The sequence below is a fragment of the Nerophis lumbriciformis genome, linkage group LG03 (assembly GCF_033978685.3).
Source record: "Nerophis lumbriciformis linkage group LG03, RoL_Nlum_v2.1, whole genome shotgun sequence".
Lineage (NCBI taxonomy): Eukaryota > Metazoa > Chordata > Actinopteri > Syngnathiformes > Syngnathidae > Nerophis > Nerophis lumbriciformis.
This window is the reverse complement of record NC_084550.2, coordinates 38,324,852-38,352,374: the sequence shown is the minus strand read 5'-3', so window position 1 is coordinate 38,352,374 and position 27,523 is coordinate 38,324,852. Positions and strand designations below refer to the sequence as shown.

At 36.4% G+C, this 27,523-nt stretch overlaps 1 protein-coding gene across 2 annotated transcripts; it reads left to right on the top strand.

Moving 5' to 3' along the window:
• Positions 1-281: 281 nt before the first annotated feature.
• LOC133584437 (leucine-rich repeat-containing protein 3-like) lies at positions 282-27,248 on the top strand. 2 transcript variants are annotated; one of them, XM_061937723.1, is made up of 3 exons: positions 282-347; positions 551-626; positions 26,072-27,248. In XM_061937723.1, the coding sequence occupies exon 3, from the start codon at positions 26,138-26,140 to the stop codon at positions 26,966-26,968; it is 831 nt and encodes a 276-aa protein (XP_061793707.1). In that variant the 5' UTR covers positions 282-347; positions 551-626; positions 26,072-26,137; the 3' UTR covers positions 26,969-27,248. The 2 variants fall into 2 exon arrangements, with proteins under 2 accessions (XP_061793707.1, XP_072768933.1); XM_072912832.1 differs by lacking the exon at positions 282-347 and having other exon boundaries at positions 487-626.
• The last annotated feature ends 275 nt before the right edge of the window (positions 27,249-27,523 follow it).

The following is a 27,523-nucleotide window of genomic DNA, read 5'->3' as shown; positions in this document are numbered from 1 at the left end:
GAATCGGTAATTAAGAGTTGGACAATATTGGAATATCGGATACCCTTTTTTTTTTTGTACAAAACTTGAATCAAATTAAATTAAGGTTTGAATAAAAAGGTATACAAATGGTTTAAAATAAATAAAAAAGTGTAAAAAAATTTTTTATTTAACCCTGAATGCACCAAATATTGTGACCAATAATGTAAGCTCATCTTTACATCCATTTTTAACATCTTTCCCCCCCCCCCCCTTTACTTCCTGTTCTATTCAAATATTCATGCCGTCTTTTCTCATATCCTGTCAGGAAGCCATGACGGTGGATGACACCCGTGAGAAGACAGCAGGAAGTGGGAGGTCACGTGCAGGTAAACATGAGCCAAGTAACATGCACCTTGGTGGAAAGAGAGAGAAAGAGAGCGAGAGAGAGAGGGACAGAGAGAGAAAGCCACGCCCACTATTCTTTATTAAAGCTCCCTCTCTCTCTCTCTCCTCCATCACTGATGAAGTCCTCCAGCCGACACAGCAGAGCAGAGGAGAAGACAATAACATGTTTTCCTGCCGGCCACAGACACGCCACAGTCCGTCAGCCGCTCAGAAGAAGATGTTGAGAAGCTGCAAAGGGATCTGAAAGGAATCGTTCACATGTAAGTTTTTCTTTCGCTTCCTTTTCCACACCCAAAAAGTGGATTTGAAACCTCACTGTTTCATTCCAAAGATGAGATACAAACATTTCTCTCCTTCAGGTGTGTATTTTTCAACAATGCTCCATTGAGCCTTTTTTCACACAATGAGGAAATCATTTGTATTTATTATTTGTCAATTTTAATTCAAACTCTACCTAAAAATTATTTCTATTCACATGTATTCATTTACACATTTTATTGATCTATTATTTTTTCACTCATTTATTTATTATGTAATCATTTCAAAGATCTATTTTATTGCTGTATTATTTATTTACTCAATTATTATTTTGTATTAATTTATATGTATGTATTATCTATTTTCTTGTTGTGTGAATGCACACATATGTTATTCTTTATATAATACAAATGTTATTCTTTATATAATACATATGTTATTCTATATATAATACATATGTTATTCTATATATAATACATATGTTATTCTACATATAGTACATATGTTATTCTATATAGAATACATATGTTATTCTAAATATAATACATACGCTATTCTATATATAATACACATGTTATTCTACATATAATACATATGTTATTCTATATATAATACATATATTATTCCATATATAATATGTATGTTGTTCCATATATAATACAAATGTTATTCTATATATAATACATATGTTATTATATATATATAATACACATGTTATTATATATATAATACACATGTTATTCTATATATAATACACATGTTATTCTACATATAATACATATGTTATTGTACATATAATACATATGTTATTCTATATATAATACATATGTTATTCTACATATAATACATATGCTATTCTATATATAATGCATATGTTATTCTATATATAATACATTTGTTATTCTATATAGAATACATGTGTTATTCTATATATAATACATATGTTATTCTATATATAATACACATGCTATTCTATATATGATACATATGATATTCTACATATAATACATATGTTATTCTATATATAATACGTATGTTATTCCATATATAATACAAATGTTATTCCATATATATTACAAATGTTATTCTATATATAATACATATGTTATTCTATTTATAATACACATGTTTTTCTATATATAATACACATGTTATCCTACATATAATACATATGTTGTTCTATATAATATGTTATTCTATATATAATACATATGTTATTCTATATATAATACATATATTATTCCGCATAAAATACATATGTTATTCTATATATAATACATATATTATTCCGCATAAAATACATATGTTATTCTTTATATAATACATATGTTGTTCTACATATAATACATATGTTATTCTATATATAATACATATATTATTTCACATATAATACATATGTTATTCTATATATAATACACATGTTATTCTATATATAATACATATGTTATTCTTAATACATATGTTATTCTATATATAATACATATGTTATTCTATATATAGTACAAATGTTATTGTATATATAATACGCATGTTATTCTATATATAATGCACATGTTATTCTATATATAATACATATGTTATTCTATATATAGTACATATGTTATTGTATATATAATACACATGTTATTCTATATATAATACATATGTTTTTCTATATATAATACATATGCTATTCTATATATAATACATATGTTATTCTATATATAATACATATGTTATTGTATATATAATACATATGTTATTCTATATATAGTACATATGTTATTGTATATATAATACACATGTTATTCTATATATAATACATATGTTATTTTACACCATTTTTCATCCCTTCTTTATTGTTATTCCTATTCTTTTTAGCCTCTGCATAACTTCACCCCTGCATGTTCATCCGATCTACACCGTTCCAACTTCAAATATGTTCCGCCCATTCCGGAATGGTTGGGGCTTCTTCAACAATTTTCACAAAATTCCCTGATTTCCCAGATTTCCGTGAAAATGTTCCCATGGAAAATGAATTTCGACCTTCCGCAATTTCCACATTTTTCAGCCGATTCAAACCATTCCACTTTCAACACATTCCACTCATCCTGGAAATTCAATCTGCACATTTTCAACATTCAAAAACATTCCGAGAATTCTTTGTTTTTAAAAGCCCTATTCCGACCTTTTTTTCCTGCTTTCCTTCCACATTTTTCAACCATTCTACCATCCAAACGTACCATTTAGTTCCGACATCAAAGTCACCTTTTGCAATTTTCCGAAAAAATCCTGGTTTTCTCGAAATTCCAAGGATTCCGGAATACCAATTGAAAGTGTCACGACCTTAACATTTCTCCATTGATTCCAAAAATTCCAACATCAACCCATTCATCTCATCCAGGCCAATTGTGATAGCATCTATATATATATTTTATTACCAAGTTTTACCCGAAATTCCTAAATTTCCATGAAATTCCCATTTAAAGGAATGGACACTCTTTCAGAATTCCACAATTTCAACAGTTTAATTCAACCTTCAAACCATCAGCATTTCAGTTCAGCTTCAGCATCGGAGCATTCACACGTCATCTCAACAGAAATTGCTTCATCTAATTTCATCTAATTTACACCAGGGGTGTCAAAGTCATTTTATCTCATGGGCCGCATGGAGGAAAATCTGTGTACACAGACTATTAAAATCATGGCATAAAAAATAAAAAATAATGTTTTACTTTGGCCAAAAATAGAACAAACACATTCTGAAAATATCACAGGAAAAATATAGAAAACAAATACCGTCATGAAGGAAAGAAGAAAGAGAATGAATGTTTATAACTGAATACATTTACAACATTTTACAAATTTTCTTTTTTAGTATTTTTTTTATGAATTAAGTAACGTTTATGGCAACCTTTTTCCAAAACACAATATAGAATGTGAGATATAACAGGACAATGCATACATTTTTTTTTTGTTTTCAAAACGCTTACAAAAAAGTGGGACCCCAAATATTTACTGTGGGACCCCATTTTTATGACTTGATGGGGACCCCATTTTGAAAATTCCTAGCGCCAACACTGATGGGAGTGTTGGTGCGTGCAAAACAGCAGCAGGCGGCTGTGGCCTGCGGGCCGGTAATAATGCTAATCAAATATAATCTCGGGGGCCATAGATCATGTTTTCTCTTTCGTCACTGCATAAACCAGGGGTGTCCAAAATGCAGCCTAGGGGCCATTTTGTTCCTCAAAAGCATTTTCGGTAAAAAAAAATAAAAAATGTGTGAATGCTAAATGAAGCCAAACTGAATTGCTAACAGTCAACATGCTAGCCTGATAACGTCAGTCAATAAAATCACAAAATGAGCTAGAAAAGTGAGCAAAAATTGACAATATAGAATATTTTTGAAGTTACGAAGCATGAAACTTAAGCATGCTAACAATTAGCATGTATCAAGTACCAAAATACTCTGAGGCAGACGATATTGCCAAAAGTATTTGGCCGCCTGCCTTGACTCACATATGAACTTGAAGTGCCATCCCATTCCTAACCCATAGGGTTCAATATGATGTGGGTCCACCTTTTGCAGCTATTACAGCTTCAACTCTTCTGGGAAGGCTGTCCACAAGGTTGCCGAGTGTGTTTATAGGAATTTTCCACCATTCTTCCAAAAGCGCATTGGTGAGGTCACACACTGATGTTGGTCGAGAAGTGTGTTTGCTGTGGTCTGGAACAACATAGCACACAAACAACTATCTGAAATGCAGCCAATATTACATAAAGATAATGTGTCATGAGACATGCAAAACTAAATTATATACACAGAGGATAAAAGTAAAAAATATTAAATGAGCTCAAATATACAGTACCTACAAATGAGGCATACACAGCATAAAACTTTTGTTGGACAAAATGAGACCAAGAAGGAGTGGAAGATTTTACATGTAAACAAACTGTTGCGTCACAGTCCACACTATGGTGAGTTCAAGAACCGCTGAAATTAGTAGGACAAAACTACCAAAACACCAAATAGTGTCACCAGTGAAGCATACACACAAACATATTAAACAGTTCTAAAAATTGGGAAGGTTTGTGTCGTGTTTGTCCTCAAACAAAAAACATACTAAAACTAAAAAAATATTTTCCCCCCTCTTTATCCATTTACAATCCTTTTTAAAACATGCTCCAGGGAGCCAATAGGGCGGCGCTAAAGATAACGTTGGATAAATAGAGCGCAAGGCATCATGTAAGAAACACTGGTTTATACTCCATGTTGGAGTATAGATGTTGGAGTATGGATGTTGGAGTATGGATGTCGGAGTGTAGATGTCGGAGTGTAGATGCCGGAGTGTAGATGCCGGAGTGTAAATGTCGGAGTGTAGTTGTCGGAGTGTAGATGTCGGAGTATGGAAGTCGGAGTATGGAAGTCGGAGTATGGAAGTCGGAGTATGGATGTCGGAGTATGGATGTCGAAGTGTGGATGTCGGAGTGTGGATGTCGGAGTGTGGATGTCGGAGTGTAGATGCTGGAGTGTAGATGCTGGAGTGTAGATGCCGGAGTGTAGATGCCGGAGTTTAGATGTCGGAGTGTAGATGCCGGAGTGTAGATGCCGGAGTGTAGATGCCGGAGTGTAGATGTCGGAGTGTAGATGTCGGAGTGTAGATGTCGGAGTATGGAAGTCGGAGTATGGAAGTCGGAGTATGGAAGTCGGAGTATGGATGTCGGAGTGTAGATGTCGGAGTGTAGATGTCGGAGTGTAGATGTCGGAGTGTGGTTGTCGGAGTGTGGTTGTCGGAGTGTGGTTGTCGGAGTGTATATGTTGGAGTATGGATGTTGGAGTGTGGATGTTGGAGTATGGATGTTGGAGTATGGAAGTCGGAGTATGGAAGTCGGAGTATGGAAGTCGGAGTATAGATGTAGGAGTATGGATGTAGGAGTATACAGATTAAAGCCAGTAAATTAGAATATTTTGAAAAACTTGATTTATTTCAGTAATTGCATTCAAAAGGTGTAACTTGTACATTATATTTATTCATTGCACACAGACTGATGCATTCAAATGTTTATTTCATTTAATTTTGATGATTTGAAGTGGCAACAAATGAAAATCCAAAATTCCGTGTGTCACAAAATTAGAATATTACTTAAGGCTAATACAAAAAAGGGATTTTTAGAAATGTTGGCCAACTGAAAAGTATGAAAATGAAAAATATGAGCATGTACAATACTTGGTTGGAGCTCCTTTTGCCTCAATTACTGCGTTAATGCGGCGTGGCATGGAGTCGATGAGTTTCTGGCACTGCTCAGGTGTTATGAGAGCCCAGGTTGCTCTGATAGTGGCCTTCAACTCTTCTGCGTTTTTGGGTCTGGCATTCTGCATCTTCCTTTTCACAATACCCCACAGATTTTCTATGGGGCTAAGGTCAGGGGAGTTGGCGGGCCAATTTAGAACAGAAATACCATGGTCCGTAAACCAGGCACGGGTAGATTTTGCGCTGTGTGCAGGCGCCAAGTCCTGTTGGAACTTGAAATCTCCATCTTCATAGAGCAGGTCAGCAGCAGGAAGCATGAAGTGCTCTAAAACTTGCTGGTAGACGGCTGCGTTGACCCTGGATCTCAGGAAACAGAGTGGACCGACACCAGCAGATGACATGGCACCCCAAACCATCACTGATGGTGGAAACTTTACACTAGACTTCAGGCAACGTGGATCCTGTGCCTCTCCTGTCTTCCTCCAGACTCTGGGACCTCGATTTCCAAAGGAAATGCAAAATTTGCATGGTTGGGTGATGGTTTGGGGTGCCATGTCATCTGCTAGTGTCGGTCCACTCTGTTTCCTGAGATCCAGGGTCAACGCAGCCGTCTACCAGCAAGTTTTAGAGCACTTCATGCTTCCTGCTGCTGACCTGCTCTATGGAGATGGAGATTTCAAGTTCCAACAGGACTTGGCACCTGCACACAGCGCAAAATCTACCCGTGCCTGGTTTACGGACCATGGTATTTCTGTTCTAAATTGGCCCGCCAACTCCCCTGACCTTAGCCCCATAGAAAATCTGTGGGGTATTGTGAAAAGGAAGATGCAGAATGCCAGACCCAAAAACGCAGAAGAGTTGAAGGCCACTATCAGAGCAACCTGGGCTCTCATAACACCTGAGCAGTGCCAGAAACTCATCGACTCCATGCCACGCCGCATTAACGCAGTAATTGAGGCAAAAGGAGCTCCAACCAAGTATTGAGTATTGTACATGCTCATATTTTTCATTTTCATACTTTTCAGTTGGCCAACATTTCTAAAAATCCCTTTTTTGTATTAGCCTTAAGTAATATTCTAATTTTGTGACACACGGAATTTTGGATTTTCATTTGTTGCCACTTCAAATCATCAAAATTAAATGAAATAAACATTTGAATGCATCAGTCTGTGTGCAATGAATAAATATAATGTACAAGTTACACCTTTTGAATGCAATTACTGAAATAAATCAAGTTTTTCAAAATATTCTAATTTACTGGCTTTTACCTGTAAATGTTGTAGTGTGGATGTTGGAGTATAGATGTTGGAATATAGATGTTGGAGTGTGGATGTTGGAGTATGAATGTAGGAGTATGGATGTAGGAGTATGGGATGTAGGAGTATGGATGTTGGAGTATGGATGTTGGAGTATGGATGTTGGAGTATGGATGTAGGAGTGTGGATGTTGGAGTATGGATGTTGGAGTATAGATGTAGGACTGTGGATGTTGGAGTGTGGATGTTGGAGTATAGATGTAGGAGTATGGATGTTGGAGTATGGATGTTGGAGTATAGATGTAGGAGTATAAATGTAGGAGTGTGGATGTTGGAGTATGGATGTTGGAGTATAGATGTAGGAGTGTGGATGTTGGAGTATAGATGTTGGAGTATAGATGTAGGAGTGTGGATGTTGGAGTTTGGATGTTGGAGTATAGATGTAGGAGTATAGATGTAGGAGTATAGTTGTAGGAGTATGGATGTTGGAGTATAGATGTAGGAGTATAGATGTAGGAGTGTGGATGTTGGAGTGTGTATGTTGTAGTATGGATGTAGGAGTATGGATGTAGGAGTGTGGATGTAGGAGTATATATGTTGGAGTGTGGATGTTGGAGTGTGGATGTTGGAGTATATATGTTGGAGTGTGGATGTTGGAGTGTGGATGTTGGAGTATAGATGTTGGAGTATGGAAGTCGGAGTATGGAAGTCAGAGTATGGAAGTCGGAGTATGGACGTCGGAGTATAGATGTAGGAGTATGGATGTAGGAGTATATATGTTGGAGTGTGGATGTTGGAGTGTGGATGTTGGAGTATAGATGTTGGAGTATAGATGTTGGAGTATAGATGTTGGAGTGTGGATGTTGGAGTATAGATGTAGGAGTATGGATGTAGGAGTATGGATGTAGGAGTATGGGATGTAGGAGTATGGGATGGAGGAGTAGGGATGCATGAGTATGGATGCTGGAGTGTGGATGTTGGAGTATAGATGTAGGAGTATAGATGTAGGAGTATGGATGTTGGAGTATGGATGTTGGAGTATAGATGTAGGAGTGTGGATGTTGGAGTGTGGATGTTGGAGTATAGATGTAGGAGTATAGATGTAGGAGTATAGATGTAGGAGTATGGATGTTGGAGTATGGATGTTGGAGTATAGATGTAGGAGTATAGATGTAGGAGTGTGGATGTTGGAGTATGGATGTTGGAGTATGGATGTAGGAGTGTGGATGTTGGAGTGTAGATGTTGGAGTATGGATGTAGGAGTATAGATGTAAAAGTATAGATGTAGGAGTATGGATGTAGGAGTATGGATGTAGGAGTATAGATGTAGGAGTGTGGATGTTGGAGTATAGATGTTGGAGTATAGATGTAGGAGTATGGATGTTGGAGTATAGATGTAGGAGTATAGATGTAGGAGTATAGATGTAGGAGTGTGGATGTTGGAGTGTGGATGTAGGAGTATGGATGTAGGAGTATGGATGTTGGAGTGTGGATGTAGGAGTGTGAATGTTGGAGTATAGATGTAGGAGTGTGGATGTTGGAGTTTGGATGTTGGAGTATAGATGTAGGAGTATAGATGTAGGAGTATAGTTGTAGGAGTATGGATGTTGGAGTATGGATGTTGGAGTATAGATGTAGGAGTATAGATGTAGGAGTGTGGATGTTGGAGTGTGTATGTTGGAGTATGGATGTTGGAGTGTGGATGTAGGAGTGTGGATGTTGGAGTGTGGATGTTGGAGTGTAGATGTTGGAGTATAGATGTAGGAGTATGGATGTAGGAGTGTGGATGTAGGAGTGTGGATGTTGGAGTATAGATGTTGGAGTATAGATGTAGGAGTGTGGATGTTGGAGTTTGGATGTTGGAGTATAGATGTAGGAGTATAGATGTAGGAGTATAGTTGTAGGAGTATGGATGTTGGAGTATAGATGTAGGAGTATAGATGTAGGAGTGTGGATGTTGGAGTGTGTATGTTGGAGTATGGATGTTGGAGTGTGGATGTAGGAGTGTGGATGTAGGAGTGTAGATGTTGGAGTATAGATGTAGGAGTATAGATGTAGGAGTATGGACGTAGGAGTATGGATATAGGAGTATGGATGTAGGAGTATAGATGTAGGAGTATGGATGTAGGATTATGGATGTAGGAGTATGGATGTAGGAGTATGGATGTTGGAGTGTGGATGTAGGAGTGTGGATGTTGGAGTATAGATGTAGGAGTGTGGATGTTGGAGTATGGATGTTGGAGTATAGATGTAGGAGTATAGATGCAGGAGTGTGGATGTTGGAGTGTGTATGTTGGAGTATGGATGTTGGAGTGTGGATGTAGGAGTGTGGATGTAGGAGTGTGGACGTTGGAGTGTAGATGTTGGAGTATAGATGTAGGAGTATGGATGTAGGAGTGTGGATGTAGGAGTGTGGATGTTGGAGTATAGATGTAGGAGTGTGGATGTTGGAGTATGGATGTTGGAGTATAGATGTAGGAGTGTGGATGTTGGAGTGTGGATGTTGGAGTATAGATGTAGGAGTATAGATGTAGGAGTATAGATGTAGGAGTATGGATGTTGGAGTATGGATGTTGGAGTATAGATGTAGGAGTATAGATGTAGGAGTGTGGATGTTGGAGTATGGATGTTGGAGTATGGATGTAGGAGTGTGGATGTTGGAGTGTAGATGTTGGAGTATGGATGTAGGAGTATAGATGTAAAAGTATAGATGTAGGAGTATGGATGTAGGAGTATGGATGTAGGAGTATAGATGTAGGAGTGTGGATGTTGGAGTATAGATGTTGGAGTATAGATGTAGGAGTATGGATGTTGGAGTATAGATGTAGGAGTATAGATGTAGGAGTATAGATGTAGGAGTGTGGATGTTGGAGTGTGGATGTAGGAGTATGGATGTAGGAGTATGGATGTTGGAGTGTGGATGTAGGAGTGTGAATGTTGGAGTATAGATGTAGGAGTGTGGATGTTGGAGTTTGGATGTTGGAGTATAGATGTAGGAGTATAGATGTAGGAGTATAGTTGTAGGAGTATGGATGTTGGAGTATGGATGTTGGAGTATAGATGTAGGAGTATAGATGTAGGAGTGTGGATGTTGGAGTGTGTATGTTGGAGTATGGATGTTGGAGTGTGGATGTAGGAGTGTGGATGTTGGAGTGTGGATGTTGGAGTGTAGATGTTGGAGTATAGATGTAGGAGTATGGATGTAGGAGTGTGGATGTAGGAGTGTGGATGTTGGAGTATAGATGTTGGAGTATAGATGTAGGAGTGTGGATGTTGGAGTTTGGATGTTGGAGTATAGATGTAGGAGTATAGATGTAGGAGTATAGTTGTAGGAGTATGGATGTTGGAGTATAGATGTAGGAGTATAGATGTAGGAGTGTGGATGTTGGAGTGTGTATGTTGGAGTATGGATGTTGGAGTGTGGATGTAGGAGTGTGGATGTAGGAGTGTAGATGTTGGAGTATAGATGTAGGAGTATAGATGTAGGAGTATGGACGTAGGAGTATGGATATAGGAGTATGGATGTAGGAGTATAGATGTAGGAGTATGGATGTAGGATTATGGATGTAGGAGTATGGATGTAGGAGTATGGATGTTGGAGTGTGGATGTAGGAGTGTGGATGTTGGAGTATAGATGTAGGAGTGTGGATGTTGGAGTATGGATGTTGGAGTATAGATGTAGGAGTATAGATGCAGGAGTGTGGATGTTGGAGTGTGTATGTTGGAGTATGGATGTTGGAGTGTGGATGTAGGAGTGTGGATGTAGGAGTGTGGACGTTGGAGTGTAGATGTTGGAGTATAGATGTAGGAGTATGGATGTAGGAGTGTGGATGTAGGAGTGTGGATGTTGGAGTATAGATGTAGGAGTGTGGATGTTGGAGTATGGATGTTGGAGTATAGATGTAGGAGTATAGATGTAGGAGTGTGGATGTTGGAGTGTGTATGTTGGAGTATGGATGTTGGAGTGTGGATGTAGGAGTGTGGATGTAGGAGTGTGGATGTTGGAGTTTAGATGTTGGAGTATAGATGTAGGAGTATAAATGTAGGAGTATGGATGTAGGAGTGTGGATGTTGGAGTGTAGATGTTGGAGTATAGATGTAGGAGTATAGATGTAGGAGTATGGATGTAGGAGTATGGATGTAGGAGTGTGGATGTAGGAGTGTGGATGTTGGAGTATAGATGTAGGAGTATAGATGTAGGAGTATGGATGTAGGAGTATGGATGTAGGAGTATAGATGTAGGAGTATGGATGTAGGATTATGGATATAGGAGTATGGATGTAGGAGTATGGATGTTGGAGTGTGGATGTTGGAGTATAGATGTTGGAATATGGCTGTTAGAGTATAGATGTTGGAGTATGGCTGTTAGAGTATAGATGTTGGAGTTTGGCTGTTAGAGTATGGATGTTGGAGTATGGATGTTGGAGTATGGATGTTGGAGTATGGATGTCGGAGTATGGATGTTGGAGTGTAGATGTAGGAGTATGGATGTTTGAGTATGTGGTAGTAATTCCATATTGGAAATTACAGGGTTGACAACATCAGCAACTTTTCTTCTTCCTTTATGCATTTTGAGTCGTTTATTTTATTTCTCTCTCATGCTTTAATATAATATTTGTATTTTTAATTATTTTTATTTTGAAAATATTTGTATTTATTGCAAAACAGAAAACAGTATTCTCTATATTTGCTGAATGTGGTATGTATTATTTTCTATAGTAAATCTTTTTTAATTCACCTTATTATTTTTCTTAATTCATATGTATTTAATTATTCTAATTTCACTATTTTTGTAAAGTAGCACTTTTCAATTTTCTATTATTTCTAACTATATACTATATTATTTTTGTGTTTTAAATTAAATTGTTTCATAATTAGTTTTCTATTTTAAAATTATGTTGTTTTTATTTCTATTTCTCTTTGCTCGGAAATTGGACTTTTTCATACTTTATATTGTTTACTTTTTCATACTTTATATTGTTTGTATTGGACAAACAATACAACCACTAAGCCGACGTATGGCCCAGCATAGACCAGGCCAAGACTCAGCTGTCTACCTGCACCTCAGGGAGAAACAGTACTCCTTTGACAACAGAATGTACAGATTCTGGACAGGTAGGATGGATGGTACGAAAGGGGGATTAGGGAAGCTATCTATGTCAAGGTTGAAAAACCATCCCTGAACAGAGAAGACCACCAATCTCTCACATACAACACTGTCCTTTCAGCCATTCCTAAAAGACTCTGCAATTTAGCCTCCTATGTCTAAGACTATGTCATGATCCGTTGCCCGGATCGGGTTTTATTTTAGTTTAAGACTCCCTTAGTTCTGTTTTCAGCACCCCTGGGTTTGTGTTTCTTAGTTGCTATGGGTCCTGATTATTTCCACCTGCCTCTGATTAGTGTTCGGGACGCTCACCTGCTTCAGAGAGCTATTTATTCCTGCTTTTCGCCACACTCAGTCTGGCTGTTTTGCTTGCTCATGCAACATTGGATATCTTTTTGATTCCTGTTCTTGTACTTAGGTTCGCCATAGCTTCCCATGCTATTGGCACGATGTTCTGTTGATTTGTATTTCCTGTCTGAGTCATGGAAAATAAATCATCCACCTACCTGCACGCTGCCTCTGGAGTTCCGTCTGCGTCTTGGGGAAACGATCTGCGCATTACCATGCAACCACTCCGTAACGGACTAGATGTGACCAATCTAAATCTAAGACTAGATCTGACCAATTTAAGTCTAAGACTAGATGTGACCAATCTAAGTCTAGGACTAGATCTGACCAATTTAAGTCTAAGACTAGATCTGACCAATCTAAGTCTAAGACTAGATCTAACCAATCTAAGTCTAAGACTAGATGTGACCAATCTAAGTCTAAGACTAGATGTGACCAATCTAAGTCTAAAACTAGTTGTTACCAATCTAAGTCTAAGACTAGATGTGACCAATCTAAGTCTAAAACTAGATGTGACCAATCTAAGTCTAGGACTAGATCTGACCAATTTAAGTCTAAGATTAGATCTGACCAATCTAAGTCTAAGACTAGATCTAACCAATCTAAGTCTAAGACTAGATGTGACCAATCTAAGTCTAAGACTAGATGTGACCAATCTAAGTCATACAGTAGGTGTGACCAATGTAAGTCTAACACTAGATCTGACCAATTTAAATCTAAGACTAGATGTGACCAATCTAAGTCTAAGACTAGATGTGACCAATCTAAGTCTAAGACTAGATGTGACCAATTTAAGTCTAAGACTAGATGTGACCAATTTAAGTCTAAACCTAGATGTAACAATCTAAGTCTAAGACTAGATGTGACCAATCTAAGTCTAAGACTAGATCTGACCAGTCTAAGACTAGATGTGACCAATCTAAGTCTAAGAGTAGATGTGACCAATGTAAGTCTAACACTAGATCTGACCAATCTAAGTCTAAGACTAGATGTGACCAATCTATTTCTAAAACTAGATATGACCAATCTAAGACTAGATGTGACCAATCTAAATCTAAGACTAGATGTGACCAATCTAAGTCTAAGACTAGATGTAACAAACTAAGTCTAAGACTAGATGTGACCAATCTAAGTCCAAGACTAGATCTGACCAACTCTCAGTCCAAGATTAGATCTGACTAATCTAAGTCCAAGACTAGATGTAACAATTTAAGTCTAAGACTAGATGCGAACAATTTAAGTCTAAGACTAGATCTCACCAATCTAAGTCTATGACTAGATGTGACCAATCTAAGTCTAAGACTAGATATGACCAATCTAAGTCTAAGACTAGATGTAACAATCTAAGTCTAAGACTAGATGTGACCAATCTAAGTCTAAGACTAGATCTGACCAACTCTCAGTCCAAGATTAGATCTGACCAATCTAAGTCTAAAACTAGATGTAACAATCTAAGTCTAAGACTAGATGTGAACAATTTAAGTCTAAGACTAGATGTGACCAATCTAAGTCTAAGACTAGATCTGACCAGTCTAAGACTAGATCTGACCAATCTAAGTCTAAGATTAGATCTGATCAATCTAAGTCTAAAACTAGATGTAGCAATCTAAGTCTAAAACTAGATGTAGCAATCTAATTCTAAGACTATATGAAACAATCTAAGTCTAAGACTAGATGTGACCAATCTAAGTCTAAGACTAGATCTGACCAATCTAAGTCTAAGACTAGATGTGACCAATCTAAGTCTAAGACTAGATCTGACCAATCTAAGTCTAAGACTAGATGTGACCAATCTAAGTCTAAAACTAGTTGTTACCAATCTAAGTCTAAGACTAGATGTGACCAATCTAAGTCTAAAACTAGATGTGACCAATCTAAGTCTAGGACTAGATCTGACCAATTTAAGTCTAAGACTAGATCTGACCAATCTAAGTCTAAGACTAGATCTAACCAATCTAAGTCTAAGACTAGATGTGACCAATCTAAGTCTAAGACTAGATGTGACCAATCTAAGTCATAGAGTAGGTGTGACCAATGTAAGTCTAACACTAGATCTGACCAATTTAAATCTAAGACTAGATGTGACCAATCTAAGTCTAAGACTAGATGTGACCAATCTAAGTCTAAGACTAGATGTGACCAATTTAAGTCTAAGACTAGATGTGACCAATTTAAGTCTAAAACTAGATGTAACAATCTAAGTCTAAGACTAGATGTGACCAATCTAAGTCTAAGACTAGATCTGACCAGTCTAAGTCTAGATGTGACCAATCTAAGTCTAAGAGTAGATGTGACCAATGTAAGTCTAACACTAGATCTGACCAATCTAAGTCTAAGACTAGATGTGACCAATCTATTTCTAAAACTAGATATGACCAATCTAAGACTAGATGTGACCAATCTAAATCTAAGACTAGATGTGACCAATCTAAGTCTAAGACTAGATGTAACAATCTAAGTCTAAGACTAGATGTGACCAATCTAAGTCTAAGACTAGATCTGACCAACACTCAGTCCAAGATTAGATCTGACTAATCTAAGTCCAAGACTAGATGTAACAATTTAAGTCTAAGACTAGATGTGAACAATTTAAGTCTAAGACTAGATCTCACCAATCTAAGTCTATGACTAGATGTGACCAATCTAAGTCTAAGACTAGATGTGACCAATCTAAGTCTAAGACTAGATGTAACAATCTAAGTCTAAGACTAGATGTGACCAATCTAAGTCTAAGACTAGATCTGACCAACTCTCAGTCCAAGATTAGATCTGACCAATCTAAGTCTAAAACTAGATGTAACAATCTAAGTCTAAGACTAGATGTGAACAATTTAAGTCTAAGACTAGATGTGACCAATCTAAGTCTAAGACTAGATCTGACCAATCTAAGTCTAAGACTAGATCTGACCAATCTAAGTCTAAGATTAGATCTGATCAATCTAAGTCTAAAACTAGATGTAGCAATCTAAGTCTAAAACTAGATGTAGCAATCTAATTCTAAGACTATATGAAACAATCTAAGTCCAAGACTAGATGTAACAATCTAAGTCTAAGACTAGATGTGAACAATCTAAGTCTAAGACTAGTTCTGACCAATCTAAGTCTAAGACTAGATGTGACCAATCTAAGTCTAAGACTAGATCTGACCAATCTAAATCTATGAGCATGAACTGATGAAGCCTACTTGAATGAGAGGTGAAACGTCTTCTAAGACAAACCAAACGGTCCAGGTGTGATGATTGAATGTCCTATAATGACAATGACCTGGATGAAGGAGAACATCCATAGACATACTTTATACCACATTTTATTGCACACTTTGTGTAACATGTTTTTGTTATACCCGACGTTACACTTGATATTCGGATTGCATTTTCCCCTGAAATAAAACACCGTATCAGTCATTTCTGTTATTGTTTTATTTATTTTTTAAATCATTTGTACTAACCCTAAAAAATATATATTGTTTTACATTGTAGTATTTCAGATTTTACACAGTTACTATTGTTTTATATTGTCATTTTCCCAAGCTGTAAAGTATTAACATTTAAGCTTTCATACTTCAAAGTAAAAAAAATTAAGAATATTAGATGTTATCACATTTTGTACTAGATTGTTTAAATGTACTATATTTTCATGTTTAGAATTTTATATTTTATATATGATTTTTTTCATAGTTTAAGTAAAACTTTGAATGTTATTGTTTGTATTATTTGATTCAACTGCAAAAAGCAAGAGTGAAAAGGGAATTCTATCTTTTGTTTTACTTCTCTTTTCTAGTTGTCATGCAAATGAGTTCAGATCTTTTATTGACTTCCAATATTTTAATCTCATTTCAATCTCACTCTAATCTCATTTGGAATTTGTGGCAAATAGGAGGAGGCTGGCCTGTTTGTCCCTGCTGGGTCTCTTATTGACGCTGCCAGACGCCATCTGGATGGATGTTCTGGGCGTTAATAGCGTGCGGCGGGCCTTACTTACACATCCATCCTCTTTAGTCATCTCCGTGCAGGACACACACACGTGAAATATGACGGCTTGTATGCATGAGGGCAAGACAGTGAGGTGAATTTGACGTACGAGATGAATGAATGAATTAGACGTATCCATGAGAAAAAGCTGCAGGCAACACACAGCTGAGGACTAATTATTTACACAGCAGGGAGTCGCTCTATTCAATTATTATGTGGCTGTCCATCTAGCGCAGAACTTGGCAAATATTTTGAATCGGGGGCCACTTTCAGAAAAAAAAATGTGTCTGGGGGGCCAATGTGTACGTGTGTATAAATTATATATACACATTTAGCTGGACATTATGTGTGTTTGGGTACATTTTTTGTCCAGGAACACTAATACCAGATTGGTCGCATCTAGTCTTAGACTTAGATTGTTCACATCTAGTCTTAGACTTAGATTGTTCACATCTAGTCTTAGACTTAGATTGTTCATATCTAGTCTTAGACTTAGATTGTTACATCTAGTTTTAGACTTAGATTGGTCAGATCTAGTCTTAGACTTATATTGGTCAGATCGAGTCTTAAACTTATATTGGCCACATCCAGTCTTAGACTTAGATTGGTCACATCTAGTCTTAGACTTAAATTGGTCACATCTAGTCTTAGACTTAGATTGGTCACATCTAGTCTTAGACATAGATTGGTCACATCTAGTCTTAGACTTAGATTGTTACATGTAGTCTTAGACTTAGATTGTTACATCTAGTCTTAGACTTAGATTGGTCAGATCTAGTCTTAGACTTAGATTAGTCAGATGTAGTCTTAGACTTAGATTGGTCAGATCTAGACTTAGACTTAGGTCACATCAAGTCTTAGACTTAGATTGTTACATCTAGTCTTAGAGTTAGATTGTTACATCTAGTCTTAGACTTAGATTGGTCAGATCTAGTCTTAGACTTAGATTGGTCAGATCTAGTCTTAGACTTAGATTGTTCACATCTAGTCTTAGACTTAGATTGTTAAATTTAGTCTTAGACTTAGATTGTTACATCTAGTCTTAGACTTAGATTGGTCAGATCTAGTCTTAGACTTAGATTGTTCACATCTAGTCTTGGACTTAGATTGTTCACATCTAGTCTTAGACTTAGATTGTTACATCTAGTTTTAGACTTAGATTGGTCAGATCTAGTCTTAGACTTATATTGGTCAGATCTAGTCTTAGACTTATATTGGCCACATCTAGTATTAGACTTAGATTGGTCACATCTAGTCTTAGACTTAGATTGTTCACATCTAGTCTTAGACTTAGATTGTTACATCTAGTTTTAGACTTAGATTGGTCAGATCTAGTCTTAGACTTAGATTGGTCAGATCTAGTCTTAGACTTAGATTGTTCACATCTAGTCTTAGACTTAGATTGTCAAATTTAGTCTTAGACTTAGATTGTTACATCTAGTCTTAGACTTAGATTGTTACATCTAGTCTTAGACTTAGATTGGTCAGATCTAGTCTTAGACTTAGATTGTTCACATCGAGTCTTAGACTTAGATTGTTCACATCTAGTCTTAGACTTAGATTGTTACATCAAGTTTTAGACTTAGATTGGTCACATCTAGTCTTAGACTTATATTGGTCAGATCTAGTCTTAGACTTATATTGGCCACATATAGTATTAGACTTAGATTGGTCACATCTAGTCTTAGACTTAGATTGGTCACATCTAGTCTTAGACTTAGATTGTTCACATCTAGTCTTAGACTTAGATTGGTCAGATCTAGTCTTAGACTTATATTGGTCAGATCTAGTCTTAGACTTATATTGGCCTAGGGCTGAAACGACGCGTCGACGTAGTCGACGTCATCGGTTACGTAAATATGTCGAGGACGTTTTTGTTCGTCGACGCGTCGCATATTTACGTCACACTACCGTCATGGCGGAGCGCAAAGCAGACGATGCGAGCGGTGCGAGCGAGGGGAAAAAAGCACGCCAAAAGTCGTCAAAAGTGTGGGAGTATTTCAATAAACGGCCTAAGAAGAAACGCTACTTTTATCTATACTAATTTTTATCGATCTGTTAATGCACGCTTTGTTTGTTTTGGTCTGTCAGACAGACCTTCATAGTGCCTGCCTTACTGGTGACGTTTCACTTCGTTCCACCAATCAGATGCAGTCACTGGTGACGTTGGACCAATCAAACAGAGCCAGGGGTCACATGACCTGACTGGCTCCGAGCTAACTTCGGGTGTTACCATTTAGTGGTCAATTGTACGGAATATGCACTGTACTGTGCAATCTACTAATAAAAGTTCCAATCAATCAATCAAAAGTGTGAAGGAAAAAAGACCCTTTTTTTATTTCAACCGTAAAGACTGACTGCACAGTTCCTGTCTTCACAATAAAAGTCCCGCTCCATCGCGCCTGCGCTTTCAAAATAAGAGTCTCCGAAAGCCAGCGCAAACAAGCTAGCAAGCTACGGAGTTTGCCGCCAATGTATTTCTTGTAAAGGGTATAAAAACGAATATGGAAGGTGGACAAATAAGATGCCAAATAACAACCACTTTCATGTGGTATTAGACAGAAAGGAGGAACTTTTTTTCTCCTCCATTTGAAAACGTGGACGTTACCAGCACTACTGTCTGATTACAATCAATGCAAGTCATCAGAATCAGGTAATACACCAACTTATATTCTTGTCTTCATGAAAGAAAGGAATCTATATGTTAAACATGCATGTATATTCATTAAAACACCTTTAACATGTAAACAAAAACGGCAAAATAAATAAATATAAATTATATACTGTATATATCAATGTATATATATATATATATATGTGTGTGTGTGTGTGTGTGTGTGTGTGTGTGTGTGTGTGTGTGTGTGTGTGTGTGTGTGTGTGTGTGTGTATATATATATATATATATATATATGATATGTGTGTGTATGTTACTCAGTACTTGACTAGTTTTTTCACAACATACTTTTTACTTTTACTCAAGTAAATATTTGGGTGACTACTCCTTACTTTTACTTGAGTAATAAATCTCTAAAGTAACAGTACTCTTACTTGAGTACAATTTCTGGCTACTCTACCCACCTCTGCTAATAATGTTGTTGTATGCACACTGTGTCGAGCGGAAATGGCCTATCATAGCAGCACAACGGCAGCGTTCTTGCCATCACCATCAACTAGTCAATCGTCCGCGTGAGTATACGTTGTCATCATTACACAAAAACATGAATGTGTCATTTGTATCTGCGTTGTAAATTCATAAACTAAAGCACCGTTTCGCTCTGAGAGGAGCGTTTGGCGTGCCTGTTCAGTGTTTACAAAGACGCGCTCCTCTTTAACGCTAACGTTAATTAGTTGTGCAAATACCTTTTACAACATTAACAATTACGTATACTATGTACAAACGAACAATTAACTTTCACTTTAATCATACTATCATTGTTGTGTTATTAAGCAAAATAAGCAAAAGTTTTACTTTTGTTGAAATGTTTACACTGTTGTTACAGAATATTTCGTTTTGCACTTTTTTGTATTGGATGTTTATCTTTATTTTTGCACATTTTAGCAAATAAGCAATACTTTTACTTTTGTTGAAATGTTTACACTGTTGTTACAGAATATTTCCGTTTTGCACTTTTTTGAATTGGATGTTTATCTTTATTTTTGCACATTTTAAAGCAAAATAAGCAATACTTTTACTTTTGAAATGCTTATACTATTGCAGAATATTAAGATTTGCACTGGATGTTTACTTTTATATTTGCACATTAAAAGCAAATAAGATACTTTTAATTTTGTTAAATGTTTACATTGTTACAGAATATTTTGTCATGTTGTTGTCAATGTTGACTGAGTGGCCATACTTTTTTTTTTGTAAATAAAAGCCATGCCTTTTGAAAAAACTGGCCTACATTTATTTTTTCATCTTCATTTTAAATAAAAAAAAAAAATCGGTAAAAGGAAAAATAATCTATAGATTAATCGAAAAAATTATCTATAGATTAACCGATTAATCGAAAAAATAATCTATAGATTAATCGATAGAAAAATAATCGTTAGCTGCAGCCTTATATTGGCCACATCCAGTCTTAGACTAATACCAAAAGTCACAATGTCCCATAGAGTTCTAATAAAGTTATGACAGACCAACTAAAAAAACCCGGAATGGAATTTTACAGTTTTTTACTGAATGGGACACCCAAAATGTACATGAAAATAAAGAAAGTGGGATTTACAATATTAACTATGAACCATAAAAGACTGGATATTAACAACATATGAACATCTTTTACTTCTCAGACCAGCTCCTCCATAGACATCTTTTACAATTAAATGTACATAAAAATAAAGAAAGTGAGATTTACAATATTAACTATGAACCATAAAACACTGAATATTAACAACATATTAACATATTTTACTGCTCAGACCAGCTCCTCGATAGACATCTTTTACATTCAAAATGTACATGAAAATAAAGAAATTTACAATATTAACTATGAACCATAAAACTCTGAATATTAACAACATATGAACATCTTTTAATTCTCAGACCAGCTCCTTGATAGACATCTTTTACAATCAAATGTACATGAAAATAAAGAAATTTACAATATTAACTGTGAACCATAAAACTCTGAATATTAACAACATATGAACATCTTGATAGACATCTTTTACAATCAAATGTACATGAAAATAAAGACAGTGGGATTTACAATATTAACTATGAACAATAAAACACTGAATATTGACAACATATGAACATCTTTTACTTCTCAGACCAACTCCTCCATAGTTGTGTATCTTTTACAATCAAATGTACATGCAAATAAAGAAATTTATAATATTAACTATGAACCATAAAAGACTGAATATTAACAACATATGAACATCTTTTACTTCCCAGACCAGCTCCTCCATAGACATCTTTTACAATTAAATGTACATAAAAATAAAGAAAGTGGGATTTACAATATTAACTATGAACAATAAAACACTGAATATCAACAACATATGAACATATTTTACTTCTCAGACCAGCTCCTTGATAGACATATTTTACAATCAAATGTACATGAAAATAAAGAAATTTACCATATTATCTATGAACAATAAAACACTGAATATTGACAACATATGAACATCTTTTACTTCTCAGACCAGCTCCTCCATGGTTGTGTATTTTTTACAATCAAATGTAAATAAATATAAAAAAAGTTGGATTTACAATATCAACTATGAACAATAAAACACTGAATATTAACAACAAATGAACTTATTTTACTTCTCAGACCAGCTCTTCCATAGACATCTTTTACAATCAAATGTAGATGAAAATACATAAAGTGGGATTTACAATATTAAATATGAACAATAAAACACTGAATATTAACAACATATGAACATATTTTACTTCTCTTGATAGTTGTGTATCTTTTATAATAAAGCAAAACACATCAAAAACAGCAAAATCTGAATGCAAAGTGTAATAAACACCTACAATATATATATATATATATATATATATATATATATATATATACATATATATATATATATATATATTAACACGTAAAAATCTGCTTCCGCATCTGTTTCTGATACACGCGTTTGGGGCTGGTTGGGAGAGGGGGCCGTGCCAGCAACTTGAGAGTTCCAGGTTCGATCCCCGCTTCCGTCGCTGCCCTTGTGTCCTTGGGCAACCCACCTGCTCCCAGTGCCACCCACACTGGTTCAAATGTAGCTTAAAAATTGGGTTTCCCTATGTAAAGTGCTTTGAGTGACTAGAGAAAAGCGCTATATAAATATAATTCACTTCACTAAATGTAGATAATGGGTTCCACTATGTAAAGTGCTTCGAGTCTCTAGAGGAAAACGCTATATAAATGTATGGTTAAATAATACATATCGGAAGAGGGGGCGGTAACCCGTGCCAGCAACTTGAGGGTTCCAGGTTCGATCCCCGCTTCCGCCATACTAGTCTCTGCCGTTGTGTCCTTGGGCAAGACACTTTACCCACCTGCTCCCAGTGCCACCCACACTGGTTTAAATGTAGCTTAGATATTGGGTTTTACTATGTAAAGCGCTTTGAGTCACTAGAGAAAAGCGCTATATAAATATAATTCACTTCACACTTCACTAAATGTAATTCACGTCACTTAAATTAGAATGTAATACAAACAACTACAGTAGTTTAATGAAGTAATAGAATAATGGTCAGAATTTACGATATGTCCTTCCAGCTGCTTCTCCATCAAACACACCATCAGCAGCTTCTCCATATTTTCATATATATAAATGTCCGCGGTTTAGATGTTATTTTAACTTCCTCGACTGGCCTCAGACTTATTCTGCTTCAGTACGGTGCAGACTAGCGTGGTACGCTCCAACTGCTGCACAAAATTGGCGACCCGCCAAGTCATGTTTTTTGAGGATTTCCTTCTTTAATTCAAAGAAAATCTTCAAACTCACTTTCTTCTTTCCCATGCTTGGAAAACAAAATGATGTCGATCTCTAGCTATATAAGCTAATACTAGCGAGTTAGAGCAGATGTTTTTGGTTCTATCCAACAGGTTCACAATGACATTAACTTAACTTAACTTAAAGCAAGCCCTGCGATGAGGTGGCGACTTGTCCAGGATGTACCCTGCCTTCCGCCCGATTGTAGCTGAGATAGGCTCCAGCGCCCCCCGCGACCCCAAAGGGAATAAGCGGTAGAAAATGGATGGATGGATGGAACTTAAAGCAAACAATTAGCCAAGATATCGCTCTTATCTCATAACACTTAAGTTGGGTACTACTGAAACAATTCTTGTTTCTTGGTTTTAATTGTATTTCTATGATTCTATTATTATTAGGTAATTTTTGTTTTTATTTAAATTTGATAATTGTTTATTTTCGTTCACATTTTTTTAAATGTATGCGTTAATGTGTGATTTTTGGTGATTTTTCAAAGTAACATTGTTAAAAAAATGAAAATATGTGTGATTGTTTTTAAAGTATTTATTTTACATTTTATCTACAATTTATTTGTAATATTGTTATCGTTTGTTTAGCTTTGTACAGAACAAAGTTTAACAAGTTATGTTATGTTATCTTTGGTGATGTTAATAACTTACGACTACTTTTTTGCCAACATTAAGCTTACATACTCTTTTTTTCTTAAGTAACATTTTTGCATGGTTAATCATCATGTAAAAAGTGATACAAACCTAATGGAACCTTTTGTTGTTTGTTTATGTATACATTGTTTTTTTTAGTATTATTCTTGTCTTACAGAATTGGAAAACAACTTATTTAAAAAAATGTTTATTTTTCATTATTGTTTTGATTTGATTTGTAATTAATTGATGAAACAGGAGTATATTTTTTCTATCATTGATATATGGATTTATTTATTTATTAGTAGTAATATTTTATATTATTTGTGTACCAAATTTTTTTTTCTTTAAAAATGTATTTAAGTTGTATTTATTTGTAAATGTTTTGTTTTATTAAGAATGTTTTTATTGTTATTTTGTTTAGTTATGCTGATTATTTTTATTTTCATTTAATTTTGTGTCAACCTTTTATTAATCCAGTACGATTATCTTTTTTGTATATACTTTCTAAATACAGTACAGGCCAAAAGTTTGGACACACCTTCTCACTCAATGCGTTTTCTTTGTTTTCATGACTATTTACATTATATTCTAGTTTCTTCAAAATAGCCACCCTTTGCTCCGATGTACTTAACAAAAAAAAGTGAAATAACTGAAAACGTGTTTTATATTCTAGTTTCTTCAAAACAGCCACCCTTTGCTCCGATTACTGCTTTGCACACTCTTGGCATTCTCTCCATGAGCTTCAAGCATTTCAGGTGACTACCTCTTGAAGCTCATGGAGAGAATGCCAAGAGTGTGCAAAGCAGAAATCAGAGCAAAGGGTGGCTGTTTTGAAGAAACTAGAATATAAAACACGTTTTCAGTTATTTCACTTTTTTTTGTTAAGTACATAACTCCACATGTGTGCATTCATAGTTTTAATGTGACAATCTACAATGTAAATAGTCATGAAAATAAAGAAAACACATTGAATGAGAAGTTGTGTCCAAACCTTTGGCCTGTACTGTATATACATACATATATACATAAATATATACATGCACACATATGTATACATATATGTATACATGTATACATATATATGTATACATATATGTACACATATATATGTATACATATATGTACACATATATATGTATACATATATATGTGTACATATATGTACACATATATATGTATACATATATGTATACATATACAGTATATATGTATACATATACAGTATATATATGTATACATATGTGTGTATGTATATATTTATGTATATATGTGTGTATGTATATATTTATGTGTATATGTATGTTTGGGGCGGCATGGCGTAGTGGGTAGAGCAACCGTGCCAGAAACCTGAGGGTTGCAGGTTCGCTCCCCGCCTCTTACCATCCAAAAATCGCTGCCGTTGTGTCCTTGGGCGGGACACTTCACCCTTTGCCCCCGGTGCCACTCACACCGGTGAATTGAATGAAGATATTGGTGGTGGTCGGAGGGGCCGTTGGCGCAAATTGCAGCCACGCTTCCGTCAGTCTACCCCAGGGCAGCTGTGGCTATGAAAGTAGCTTACCACCACCAGGTGTGAATGATTGATGGGTTCTACATGTAAAGCGACTTTGGGTACTTAGAAAAGCGCTATATAAATCCCAGTTATTATTATTATTATTATTATGTATATACAGTACAGGCCAAAGGTTTGGACACACCTTCTCATTCAATGTGTTTTATTTATTTTCATGACTATTTACATTGTAGATTGTCACATCAGAACTATGAATGCACACGTGGAGTTATGTACTTAACAAAAAAAGGTGAAATAACTGAAAACATGTTTTATATTCTAGTTTCTTCAAAACAGCCACCCTACATACGTATATATATGCATACATATATACATATATACATATATACTTATATATGTATACATATATGTATGTATATATGTATGCAAATATACCGTATTTTTCGGACTATAAGTCGCAATTTTTTTCATAGTTTGGTGCGACTTATATATGTTTTTTTCCTTCTTTATTATGCATTTTCGGCAGGTGCGACTTATACTCCGGTGCGACTTATACTCCGAAAAATACGGTATGTATACATATACATGTGTTCATTCATAGTTTTGATGTGACAATCTACAATGTAAATAGTCATGAAAATAAAGAAAACACATTGAATGAGGAGAAGTTGTGTCCAAACTTTTGGCCTGTACTATATATATATATTTCCCATACTGTAACTTTAATGAGTAACACACTTGGGGAGAGAAATGTCACATTTTGTAGTTTTTGATGTCATGTCCCTGACACTCTTTATTGTCATAAAGCAACAAGAAGAAGACTTGAAAACGAGGACATTTGCATGAAAAAATGCATGAAAGAATGAGTGTTGTTTCTTTTTGAGTCACATGACCCACTGACCCGTGTCCTTGTCTCCATCAGACCGGCGGTGACATCATAGTGTTGGCGTCGGGGGGCTATGGTGAGGCCGGCCATGTGCTCAGGGTCATGTGGAGCAACATCAGCACCAGAAGACCAAGTCAAGTGGGCCACTTCCTGCCATGGCTGTGCATCCTCCTCTGCTGCACCTCTCTGCGGGGCCAAGCCTCCCCGCCGTGTCCGGACAGCTGCCACTGTGCCTGGGACACGTCCACCGTGCTCTGCTCGGACGCCGGCCTGCAGGAGATCCCCGAGGGCATCCCGCCCGACACAGTCTCCCTCCACCTGGAGCGCAACAACATCCGCAGCATCCCCGAGAGTGCCTTCGTGGACCTGGTCCACCTGCGAGACCTGGACCTGTCCCACAACCGCATCGACACGCTGTCCTCGGGCGCCCTGCGGCATCTGGGGCCGGAGCTCCGCCTCCTGGACCTGTCGCACAACCAGCTGAGACAAGCCAGCAGGGAGGAGCTGGGGTCCACGCGGGCCAAGACGCGCCTTTACCACAACCCCTGGCACTGTGACTGCACCCTGCAGGAGCTGATGGAGACCCTCAACCTGGAGGCCGAGACGGTGAACGGGATCGTGTGCGAGAGCTCGGTGCGGGCGCTGGGCGAGTCCAGCAGGTGGGAGGAGCACGGGTGGCTGGGCGAGCACGCCGGCCAGCCTCTGGTCAAGCTCTTGCACTCCGGGGTGAACTTCTGCAGCCTGCAGAGGAAGACCACCGACGTGGCCATGCTGGTCACCATGTTCGTGTGGTTCTTCATGGTCATCGTCTACGTGGTTTACTACGTCCGGCAAAACCAAGCCGAGGCCCGCCGCCATTTGGAGTACCTGAAGAGCTTACCCAGCCCACGCAAGACCCCCACGGAGACGGATACCCTCAGCACTGGCTTCTGAACTCTTGATGTCCAAACAGTCCTCACCCACTGGTGCTCCTCCACTGGACTACACACATGTGTAAGAAGCAGAAGATAAGCAAGAAGACTCTTTTTGCAGACCCTCATGATGCTCCTTGGACTCTTTGACCAGCTGGAGGGTTTTTATTTATTTATCATGTCCTGAAGAACACAACCTTTTATTTGACCACTGAAGTTCAGGTGGTTTTAGTCAAGTTTTTTTTGACATTTTGACAATAAATGATTGAGATATTTTAAAATTTGAATGTTTATTCTCTTAAATTAGCAAATATATATATATATATATATGCATATGTATGTGTACATATATATGTATATATATGCATATGTATGTGTATGTATATATGTATGTACATATGTATGTATATATAGATATATATGTGTGCATATATATACATATATATATATATATATATATATATATATATATATATATATATGCATGTATATATAGCATGTGAAATTATTATTTTTTAAATGTTTATTTCATTGATTTGTTTTCTTTGAATTTGTATATTTTTTATTTGATTGAACA

Coding starts and splice junctions, on each gene's coding strand:
- LOC133584437 (XM_061937723.1), top strand. CDS start 26,138: ATGTGGAGCAACATCAGCACCAGAAGACCAAGTCAAGTGGGCCACTTC.